At 38.9% G+C, this 12,042-nt stretch overlaps 1 protein-coding gene across 3 annotated transcripts; it reads left to right on the forward strand.

The window, feature by feature from the left end:
• Nucleotides 1-226: 226 nt before the first annotated feature.
• Nucleotides 227-8,112, forward strand: mief1 (mitochondrial elongation factor 1). 3 transcript variants are annotated; one of them, XM_008283563.1, is made up of 6 exons: nucleotides 227-309; nucleotides 999-1,313; nucleotides 3,252-3,871; nucleotides 3,956-4,136; nucleotides 4,664-4,935; nucleotides 5,030-8,112. In XM_008283563.1, exons 3-6 carry the CDS (start codon nucleotides 3,704-3,706, stop codon nucleotides 5,867-5,869), a joined length of 1,461 nt encoding a protein of 486 aa, XP_008281785.1. In that variant the 5' UTR covers nucleotides 227-309; nucleotides 999-1,313; nucleotides 3,252-3,703; the 3' UTR covers nucleotides 5,870-8,112. The 3 variants fall into 3 exon arrangements, with proteins under 3 accessions (XP_008281785.1, XP_008281787.1, XP_008281786.1); XM_008283565.1 differs by having other exon boundaries at nucleotides 3,718-3,871; XM_008283564.1 differs by lacking the exons at nucleotides 227-309; nucleotides 999-1,313 and having other exon boundaries at nucleotides 1,339-3,871.
• Nucleotides 8,113-12,042: the final 3,930 nt, after the last annotated feature.

Raw genomic sequence — 12,042 nt, forward strand, 5'->3', positions numbered from 1 at the left:
CTCGAAGCAACAATAAGAAATGCTCACATTCTAAAAACTGACAAAGCATAAACTAATCAGAACTGGAAAATCCGAAATTAGCATGAAACAAAACAAGAGAAATAAAATACATATTTATACAGCAATTTTCGCAGATCACAGTCGATAGTGTATGACACAAACGTGTATGACCCGGATATATTATGTCAGCTGGAGACTCTTTGCAGCGTTCCGATATGTTTCCGGTTGTCACTGTCGAATCTTACCCCCGGCTCGATGATAGAGCTCTCACGCTCTGTGAGGAAAAAGATCAGATCTAATTTCTGTAACGTAGGTTGGCTCGTGTTTCTTTGCTGTGTGTTTCGGTTTGCACCTCAATTGTGCCGTTTGCCATTTATAATGAATGAGTCTTGCCCGTAAGGCTGGGAAAAAGTAAGGTCAACGCTTTCTTAGCCTATCGGCTAGTTAGCGCATTAAGCTAACGAGCTAGTCAAGAGATGTGTGACTTTACGTTAAACCAGCCATTTTCTACAGAGAAAATGCTCTTTAGATTACACTGCAAATATTATTTTTTTTAGCAGAAGGAATGGATTTGTAGCATGCGTTGGAAAACAGGGAAACAGTCAGCCACGTTATTTACCTGGTCAAGCTTGTATGGTTGCTAGAGTTAAGCAACGTTAAAGTGTTTTCGAGCTCACACTGCACCTGAGTCGTGGGTATACTTTTGCTGTGTTAGTGCTAACCGTCTGTATCGTACAAAGGATAAATGTAGCAGGCAAGTTTTGCATATCTATGTGACAGATATTTATCGAAATAGTTGTTGCATTGGTCATGAATAGACAGGGTAATAACGACTTTATGCCACCATCAATACTACTACAGATGTTTTACTCAGGCATACTCAGATTTACCTTAGTTAGTTCTTAGTCCACCTATCACTTATTAATAAATAAAAAGGCACCTTTGCTACCTACTACATCTGTTCCTTCATCACATAACTTCTGATTTCCTTTGTCCAGGTGCAAGGGTGCATCCCCCCCTCTCCACGTGTGATCCCTAATGGGCAGCTGGTCTCGCAGCGCTGTGCTGGAGCTCTATAGAGCACTGCTCCGTGCAGGACGTCACCTTCAGTACACTGATCGGGATTATTATCGTCAGGCTGTAGCTCGTGAGTTTCGCCGTTGCCAGGCCTTGACGGTACTTGAAGATAAGGAGGACGCACTGAAGAGGGGTCAGTTCTTCCTCAGCAGTAGACTGGGTGGGCTTATGTAGAAGGAAAGGATCACAAGCCGTTTGGAGGTGGTTTAAAGGTCATCAGGAGGTGCGTCTCCCAGGTGGGTTTACAAATACGAAATACTGTCAGCAGTATAAGTTTTTGGACCTTTGTAGGGGGGAGGCGGACAATTTAGTTTTGTAGGACACGCTACAAATATGATATATTGGATGAGGGTAGTAACTGATTTTTCCATCTTTTGCTGTGATATGCAATCATCTCAGACCAGAGGGTGAACTGTGTGTATCATCGGTCTACTTAAAAATGTGCTACCCAACATACAGTGCATATAAAATGTTTTCGCTTTTTATTGTTTTTGTTTGCTTGTTTGTTTGTTTTTAGCAATGGATCATGGTCAGTTTAATTTAGCTTTTCGGACAATAATTTACAAAAGACACATGTCAAAGTGAAAACTATGTTTACAAAGTAATTTCAATTAATTTTAAATTTAACACATAAATAAGTAATGCACAGGTAGTATTTACCCTTTTTAAAGTGACTCGCCTCATTCAACAGAGGTACAGTGAGTTGGTGCCACAAGTCACAAATAGTGAAATGGAGATCATCCGAGTGCAGTAAATATGGCAGCATATGCCTCAAATGAATGTAGTATATAGACACCTTTATCTGGAAGTTTCAGTCGCTGGAAAAAAAGGCCTCCAATATGGCACATGCATGAATTTGCCTGAAGCAGTCTGTCCTTCAAAACTTGAGTGACCATGCAAGAAAGAGTCTAGTGAGGGACTCCTATAAAGGAGTTACAAGCTTCAGGAACTGAGATGGGAGAAACTGAACACAATCACTGTTGCCCAGGTTCTTCACCAGTCAAAGCTTTGTGGGAGAGTGGCGACAGAAAGCTCCTGTTGACAATATCTCATTTTAAATCCTGAGTGTTCACCAGAAGTCGCGTGATAGACTCTGAAGTCAAATGAAAGAAGATTCTTTAGTTTAATGAGATCAAAATTGGGCTATTTGGCCATCAGACTAGAGACCATGTTGCGCGGACACCAAGCACTGCACATCATCATAAATGCACCATCCCCACTGTGAAGTATTGTGGTGGCAGCATCACAATGATGGGATGCTTCTTGTCAGCAGGTCCAGAAAGAAACTTGTAAAGATAGGGAGTAAAATGATTGCAACAGAGTATTGGGAAATTTAGAACAACAACAACCTGATGCAACTGCAAGAGCACTGTGACTTGGGAGAGAAATTGTTTTCCAGCAAGACAATGACCCGAAGCATACAACCAAAGTGATGCAAAAAGATTTAAAGATAACAACATGAATGTTTTGGAGTTGCCAACTCCAAGGTATGTTAAACCTGAAGTCAGAGTTTTAAGTGTCACAAATGTGGCTGTCTTTTAACCTACTAAATCTCCATGGTAACTTATGCTGCAGAGCTAACCTGGTCCAGAGCAGGTTATGTTCAGTGATAAAGCCTCTTCGGATATATGGTACATCTGCAAACGTGTTGAGTAGTATATTACTAAAACCACTGAATGAAGCTGTGCAGTTACAGTATTGCACACTATATATGCATCATGTTGCCATAGGTACTTGACATGTATTCTGCTGGTTATGCAGAAATAGCATAAATATGTTTTTACATTTGGTCCTGATTTGCATCCAAATCTGTTTACACTACTGGTTCTGCAGCTAATAAAACACAGATTAGAAAATTGATTATTCTATTGGTATTTATTACAGAGCATATTCAATCAATAATATTAATTTCACTTACTTGGCCAAAAATTGCAGTGATATACTGTATTATGAGACAGTGTCAGACCTAAATGCACTTCAGTACAATATTATGAAGTTACCGTTAACAGCTCTAAAATGCAGCTGTCAGAAAAAAAGCAGCTACACTCATCAATAAATTAAATATATTAGCACATAACTACCAATTTTCTACCATCATTCCTGTCTTGCATAATTTGCAGCAGTGCTTTTTAAAGTCATATTTTTTTGGGATTCTTTGTTGCTCTCCATTATAGCAACCTGTTGACTGAAGTAGCTGCACGTCGTCGTTTCACGTGAGTCACATCCTCCGTGAGTTAAATCCTCCGTTTTATGGAGCGTACTGAGTTCCTTAGTTAACAAAGAAAGTTGATAACCACCTTCATGATGTTATCTCTGACTTGAGTTTTAGGTTTGGCGGTAAAATTGCAGTGTGCAGTTGTGCAAGACCTATCCTTGCAGACTTAATGATCTAATTACAGTCAAAGGTACATCGACTAAATACTGGCTTTGAGGTGATGAACACGTACACAATCACTTTTTAAAATATTTGTACTTAATTTACAGTATTTTGTAGAAATCTGTTTTCACCTTGACATCAAAGGTACCTGTCTGTATGTTCCAGTATTTGCACTACGCAACACAACAGAGAAAATAGTTTTTTTTACTGTCTCTGCTTTTCCACTCAGTGTCATTGTTTGTCTGCATCATGCACCTTTTCAGTGACAGGATGGCAGGGGTAAATGGAGACCGAAAAGGAAAGAAAGATGATAATGGGATTGGAACAGCCATTGACTTTGTGCTTTCCAATGCCAAGCTTGTGCTAGGGGTAGGAGGGGCAGCCATGCTTGGCATTGCAACATTAGCTGTCAAAAGGGTAAGTGTAAAGATGAAAAAAAAATTCTTATATTGGATTCTATACCAATACCTATAGTTATATAGCAACATATTCTTTGTGCAGATGTATGACCGTGCAATAAGTGCTCCAACCAGTCCCACCAAGATGGAACAAACAGGAAAGAGAAGCTGGGAGGAGCCAATGTGGATGGGCTCATCACCACGGGTACTTAACCATGACATGAAGTCCACAGTTAGCAGATCACTACAGTCTCTGCCCACTTCTTCACATGCTTTTGAACCAGGTGAGGGAAACAAATTGCCCTTTAAATTGACCTAATTGTTTCAAATGTCTTTTGACAGTTGATCATGTTGTGTTCTGCAATATTGTCAAGCTGCTGTAGTGTTTCAGAATTTCAGCAGGCTGTCATATGTTTTTGTTTGTGTGTGTGCGCGCGCATGTGTTTATCTGTTGACAGACAGCCTATTTGGAGGATTCTTGCTCTTCCTTTACAGTGGGTGTTGGATCTTTGTGGCTTTGCAGTTAGATTCCCACCTATTTTATATTAGTTTATCGTTTTTATTGGTATGATGTAGTTGTATCTTAATGTTTTAATTCCTCAGATACTGTAGATACCCTTAGTTTGGTCTTTGTAGATTTTTTTTCACATTGTAATAGCACAATCATGCCACTCCCATATTTTAAAAGTTCACCCACTACCTCCCCTTCAGATTCATTGTGTGAAGATGTGGAACAGTTAAAGGTCACAGAATTTTGCTGCTTTTTGGAAAAATGCCAATTTTAATTTTTTACTGCTTTCAATCTTCCTAGACTGTCTGCGGAGGACAGTAGGTCGAGTTGCTGTGGTAGGAAGTGGTTCCACTCAATCAGACATGCTGCGTGTCCGGATGCGTCTATCGCTACAGGAACATCTGTGGGAGTTCTACCAAAATAATGTTAACATCCCTAGTCAGGAGCAGGCTATGGCCAGGAAGGCAGCACTGGACATCTGTGCTGAGCTAAGAGTGTTTCTTCATGCCAAACTGCCTGACATGCCACTCAGAGAGATGTATCTTAGTGGCAGTCTGTATGATGACCTTCAAGTAAGAGGTTACACATATTTGTTTGGATTTTGTTATTTTTATATTGGTATATAGTTTTGATTAAACATTGATTTTCACCATGTCCATTTCTTAGGTGGTGACAGCAGACCATGCCCAGCTGATGGTTCCTCTTGTCTTGGAGAAGAATCTGTGGTCTTCCATCCCTGGGGAGGACACCATTATGAATGTCCCAGGTTTCTGGCTTGTCCGCAGGGAGAACTTGGAATATTTCCCACGGAATAGCAGCTACTGGGACCGTTGTATGGTTGGAGGTTACCTCTCCCCGAAATCAGTCCTTGAAGTCTTTGATAAGCTTGTGGCCGGCTCTATCAACTGGCCAGCTATAGGGAGTATCCTTGACTACGTCATTCGTCCTGTGGTTCCCTCAGAAACGTTGACCTTAGAGGTACAATATGAGATCGACCAGAAACTGTATGTGGACTTCTTACCTTTGCTTGTGATGGAGGATGGAACTTCACTGATTGCCAAACCACACCGGCTTGCTGCAGAGCGCCATGAAAACCTGTGGCGGCAGAGCTTCCGTGTGGCTGATACGGCGCGACTCAGGGCTCTGGATCAGGAGGACGGAGGCTGCAGATGCATTTGCCTGAAGGTGGCAAAGGCTGTGTGCAAGCTTAACCCTGCCCTTAACCGGCTCAATGCCAGCCAACTTACCAACACTATCTTGTTGCTGAGTGAAAAAGAAGGTGACTGGACACAGGAAGCACTGGCTGACCGGTTCCTTCAGCTTCTACGGGCACTCGTTGGACACTTAGAGGCTGGGAGGCTGCCATGTGCCCTTAACCCCAAAGTTAATTTATTTTGTGAGCTGACAGCACAGGAAGTGGATGAGCTGGGGTATACCCTTTACTGTGCCCTGTCAGATCCTGAGAGGCTGCTGAGAACTGCAGTGGCACAGCCACCCCATCCCTGACAAATAACATGGCACTGAAATGTCAACCGAAGTCAATGCTAACCTTAATCTGTAATTAAGTTCCTGGAAAAAGTGTCTGCATGAAATAATCATCTCTCAAATATTGTCTTGATGTTTCATGCTTCTGTATAATGTCTGTGACAAAATGAGATACACAGTAGCAGTTAGTTGGGGTCTGTTTGACCCTTAACATGAAAGCTGTCTGTCGTGATTATCTAAATATAATTTTAATCTTGAATAAAAGTGAAGGCCCATTGGAGTTGGTGGCTGTTCCTAAAGCCACCATTTTAATAATGAAGCTAAGAGTAGGAATGTCGTGATCCATTGAATTATGACGGCTAGACAGGATTCGGTATTGGGTGTGTAAATGGAAGGATGAGGCATTGAAAGTTGCACATTTGAGTTCTTTTTAACCGTTTGGAAAGTTTTAAGAATACAGACATGTCTAATTCAGTTCAGAAGTGCCATGGTTATGATGCTGACTGAGATGGGTCCATTTCACTACATCAAGGGATAGAATGTACTGTTGAGTTGTGTGTACTCCAACCCAAAAGTTAATAAATTGTTTGTGTGTCTGAAGAACTCAACATTCTTGAGTTACCAAGACAAGTTACATCTCTTTTCATGCCTCTTTTGCTTTAAAAGTGAGTTTTAAAATTTTCAAGAAAGCTTCATTAATAAATTGGCAGAAGTTATAATATACTCTTTACATAATGTATGTGAAAGCTAACATTCAACATGTTTAGAATGTCTATAGCTTGCATGTGCTAGTTGTCTAGTAATCAAACAGGTTAATATACACTGAGTTATATGTAGTTTTCTATTTTTAATCCCACATCGTTGAACCATGAATCTGATAGAAAGTGAAACATGCTTCCTTAAATTGAATATATTGTGATATACAGAAAGCAGAAATGGCTGTTACGTTGCAGGTTGATGAAGTACCAACAGAAAAGCACTATCATTTTGGTATGAGTAGAAAATGAATCCATGTGATAGTTAAATGAAATGAAATGAAAAAAACTTTAATTATTTAAATGCAGAGCTGTTTGTGGCTTGCTTGGATTTCTTTTTCTCCAGACTCACATTTGTTGCTTTGATGCACAGGTCTGACATACTTTATTAGCTCATCTTTATTTTGTAGGCCATCTATCATGGGTTATTTTGCACTATAAAATGTTAATTTTTTGCTAGATTTGTAAAAGAGTTGGCCAAAATCTTTCAGCAGAACATTCTAAAACCCCTGTTGTCTTCTGCCCTTGTATTATTTTCCTATTTGAATTCTCCTTCATTTAAAGCATTGCTTGATGAAAAATTAATCCAATATAGGTTGCATATAGTTGGCCTAATTTGATTTTTTGCAGCAAGGGAGTTCTTTTGACAGGACACTTTGTCAGCTATTGTCATCCTGCAGTTTGTGAAATCCACCATTCTTAACAACACTGCTTCACTAACCTGCAAGAGTTTGTCCTTTTAATGTATCAATCCCAGTATTAAGGATGGAGGATTGAGAATGGAGCTGGCTGTCTGTAGCACAGTATTTGTGTGCACATTTTAATTCCACATTAAACCCAGATTAATTTACTAGTGCTGGTCTGGCCCAGTCTTTGTTAAATAAGTAGACATGGATTACTTCAGTATAAGCCAATGTCACACAGGTCAAAAGGACAAGTACTGTTTGTCAATACAAACAAAGTGATCCACTTATGACACGTCACAGATTTGTTTTGACTGCGACCTGTAGTGTTGCTCACTGCGAGCAAGCTGTATGTTAGTTTGCGGGGCTGTATAATCCAATGAATCACACTGGCTCACAGTAAGTGCACTTCAAGTGACTAACTACAGTAGCAGTCAGAGAGTCAAGTGCTGTTTACCTTGTCACTCTGAATTATTTAAAATATTCATTAGCATTCAAAATATGTGGACCAAAATAATCACATAGCTCCTTTTTGTTGACTTTTAGCCTTAGGATGAAAAAAGGCAACTGTACCCTCAATCCACAACCCACTGTTTGTATTGAATACATAAAGGAGTGATTTGGGTTGTTTATTGTTCTGTTGTTCACTTAATCATCATCCAGACAACATTAGAAAAATAGGTGAAAATTTTTGTATTTACTGTAGGTTTGTAACCAAAAAGAGCTGAACATGTATTTGCACTGATGCAGTTAAATATGTAAAGTACCACTTATGCTTCATTAAGTGTTTGTTCTGATTGTACTGATAAAATGAATCTACAGTAGATATTTCTGTGCATTTTGAGTCTTCCTTTGTAGGCCAAGTTTATGCAGCAAATTACTACAGTGCTAAAGTCGGGAGTCACTGTACCACATTTGTTACTGTAATCCACACCCAAAGTAGATGATGTGGAGGGCATACTAGCTGTATGCTGTGTTGCATGCTATGTATTTTTCTTGGCTGTTTTTGTTTATTTGTTCATTTGTTTTGTTGTATACTTCACTTCTGTAGTTAAACAGCACAGCACTTTATATACTTCATTAAATGTTAAAGTGACTTTCATTGGCAGTTGACAATTTAATAAACCTATCAATCAAAAACATTTATAAAATGTGGTTCAGTTACTTGGAATGAATTTATATTTATAGGAATTATGAAATAAAATAGGTGTATTGATAAATCATTTAAATGATCAAAATAAAATAGCACAAACATCAAAAAACACAGTTGAATTATACAAAAAAATAAAATAAAAAATCTAAAAAATAATGTTGAAGTTTTTTCCCACTGTCAACTATAGGTAAGTAAAATAATTCCATATCCATATTTCACTTTGTGCTATTATCCAGCTGTGGAAAGTCAATAACAGGCTATGCAAGCTGCCAGACAAGAAAAGAGGTTGCCACGCCCAAGGAACAAGGAGTGAAAGCAGTGTGCTGCAATCCCACACACTGTCCTTCTTTAACACATCAGTGGTAATCACTGGTAATGCTGCTCTTCGCAAAACGTTGCTGATAAATTAACGTATTGTAGTACAGCTTTTAACGGCAAAGTATTGCAATACTTTTCTAGTACTGGTATACTGTGTAACACTAGCAGGCTGCCTGGTGACAAAATACTGTGCAATGATCAGCTGCCTCTCCAGTGATTCTCTTCTCCTGCTGGTAAACTCTGATACCACCACCTTCAGTAACTAAATACAGACCACTTTTAGCTGAAACATGTTACTTCTTCATCACCTGTCCAGTGCATATCCTGCCTTTGCCCTGAGTCGGCTGCGATAGGCTTCAGCAACCTTAATAATAAGCGGTGTAAAGATAATGGATGGATAGCTCACAACAACTTTAAATACCTAAAATTCAGAACTGAAGTTTATATTGCATTAAAATTATTTGAATTGTCATATTTTTCTATGGTATGGCTATATCAAACCCAGTTTTAGCCCAAGCATTTTTTTACATATTTGTAGCAACAAAACAACTACAAATGTCCAAAATTACACAATATAAACATGTAGGGAAAAAAAAAGTATTTTTCTGAAAATGGGTTATCGCTAGTCTGAGGTATTCTGAATTTGATGAGAACAAGGCATAAACAGAATCTATATGGTTAATGCACTTTCAGATCAAATAAATAATAACTTGTTATATCATATTTGTATATCATCATCTTTAATAACAAAAAAGCAATACTGTAGAGTTACATCTATGGTATTTTAAGATATGAAGGGACCTTTTTTTAAGGTTTTTTTTTTTTTTTTTTGCCTTTATTTGATAGTTCAGTTACGAGAGACACAGGACAGTAGGGGTGAAGAATTGGGGAAGGACCTGCAGAAAACAGCCATGAGCAGGACTCGAACTCATAACCTCTGCAACAGGGACTATAGCCCCTGAACATGGAACCTTTTTTTTTTTTTTTAAGATTATTTTCTGGCTCCCCGTGCAGCGTGGGTTCTCTCCGGGTTCTCCGGCTTCCTCCCACACAGTCCAAAAACATGCTGAGGTTAATTGGTGATTCTAAATTCTCCGTAGGTGTGACTGTGAGTGTGCTTGGTTGTCTGTCTCTAAGTGTGGCCCTGTGATGGACTGGCGACCTGTCCAGGGTGTCCCCTGCCTTCGCCTTAAGTCGGCTGGGATAGACTCCAGCCCTCCCGCGACCCTAATGAGGATTAAGCGGTGTATAGAAAATGGATGGATGGATTATTTTCTGGCATTTTTGCCTGTATTAGTCAGGACAGTGAGAGAGTGAGACAGAAAAGGGGGGAGAAGAATGGGGAGAGACCTTGCAGCAAACTGTCGTGAGCAGGAGTCGAACTCACGAACACCGCGCCGGGAAACTATAGCCCCTGTTCATGGGTCACCCGCTCAACCAGATGTGCGATCAGGGTGCCCAGAACATGGGACCTTTATTAATAAAATAAAGCTACATATGTAATTTTTTTAACCACATAGTCTAATGATTTTATCAGAGAGGAAAATTTTAAGCCGAATCTTAAAAGTAGAGAGGGTGTCTGCCTCCCGAAACCAAACTGGGAGCTGATTCCACAACAAAACAGCTTGATAACTGAATGCTCTACCTCCCATTCTACTTCTGGAAACTCTGGGAATGCCAAGTGTTCTATTAGAACAATATGGTACAATGAGGTCTTTAGGATAAGATGGAGCTTGACCATGAACAGTTTTTATGTGAGAAGCAGGGTTTTAAATTCTATCGTGGTTTTTACAGGGAGATAATGAAGAGAAGCTAATACGAGAGAGATATCTCTTTTACTGATTCTGGTCAAAACTCTGGTTGCAGCTTCTTGGATCAACTGGAGGTTTTTAAGAGAATCATTGGGACATCCTGATGATAGGGAATTACAATAGAAGTTAAAAGTGCATAGGCTACTTTTAGCATCACTTTGAGACAGGATGTTCCTGATTTTGACATTATTCCACAGATGATAAAATATCGTCCTACATATGTGCTTTATGGGTGAGTTACGGACATATTATGGTCAAAAACGACTCCAAGATTCCTCACAGTAGAACCGGACACGAAGGCAATGCAATCCAAAGTAACTGTCTTGCTAGATAGTGTGTTTCTAAGGTGTTTAGGGCCAAATACAAAAACTTCAGTTTTGTCTGAATTTAAACAAAGACAATTACAGGTCATCCAGGTCTTTATGTCCTTAAGACATGGTTGGAGTTTGACAAACTGATTAGTTTTATTTGGCCTTATAGATAAATTTAACTGGATGTCATCTGCATAACAATTGAAATGTATGCAGTGTTTCCGAATAATATTGCCAAAGGGTAGCATGTACAAAGTAATAGTATTGGTTCTAACACAGAACACTGTGGAACTCCATAATTAACTCTGGTTTGAGTGGAAGTATCATCATTAACATAAACAAACTTGAATCTATCAGATGATTTAAACCATTTGAACTTGTTTCTTTTAATCCCAAATACATTTTCCAGTCTCTCTAATAGGATGTTGTGATCAACTGTATCAATTCAGCACTTAGATTCAGCAGAAAACGTATAGAGACAAGTCCACTGTCTGTGGATATCACAAGATCATTGGTGACTTTCACTTTTGCTGTTTCTGTCCTATGATGCAGTCAAAATCCTGACTGAAGTTCTTCAAACAAAGCATTTGTTTTGGCTTGCAAAATGAGCAAATGATTTTAGTTTTTCCTTACAGGTCCTGTCAGATGTTGATTTTCATACTGCAAAGTTGCTAAGTTACATGCTAAAAAAAAAAAAGAGTCAAAAATACTTTAGCATTTGCTAATCCCAGTGTAGGAAAAATTTGAAATGCAATACATAGAGAAAATCTAAACCAGTTTAGTCTGGTTCCTGTGAGGTGTCTGGCAAAATGCCTGATTTCTAAAACAAAGTTTACATATTTAAGCTTTTGTTACAGTAGGATGAAACATGTGGAGCTGTTTCATGTGCAATTTTTAAGTGATGTAGTACCATAAATACATTCTAATGTGAAAAAGCGTCCATAAATTGCTAAAAGGGCTCCTATTTGTGAATTGTTTAGAAGCTGGCTGTAATTCTCTGCATTTGTTCAAACCTGCATTATCCTCTTTTGTTACAAGCAACTATATATTGCCAGTTAGCAGTTAGCAAGAAGTTATCTTTACTGCTATTTATGATGTCAGCTTTTGCTATGTTCCAGTGAGGTAAAAAGAAAAAGAAAGAAAGAAAGAAAGAGAACGAGCAA

This window comes from Stegastes partitus, unplaced genomic scaffold (assembly GCF_000690725.1).
Source record: "Stegastes partitus isolate 25-593 unplaced genomic scaffold, Stegastes_partitus-1.0.2 Scaffold319, whole genome shotgun sequence".
In the NCBI taxonomy this organism is placed as follows: domain Eukaryota; kingdom Metazoa; phylum Chordata; class Actinopteri; family Pomacentridae; genus Stegastes; species Stegastes partitus.

Coding starts and splice junctions, on each gene's coding strand:
- mief1 (XM_008283563.1), top strand. CDS start 3,704: ATGCACCTTTTCAGTGACAGGATGGCAGGGGTAAATGGAGACCGAAAA. Junction 3,872..3,955: donor CAACATTAGCTGTCAAAAGG/GTAAGTGTAAAG, acceptor TTCTTTGTGCAG/ATGTATGACCGTGCAATAAG. Junction 4,137..4,663: donor TTCACATGCTTTTGAACCAG/GTGAGGGAAACA, acceptor CAATCTTCCTAG/ACTGTCTGCGGAGGACAGTA.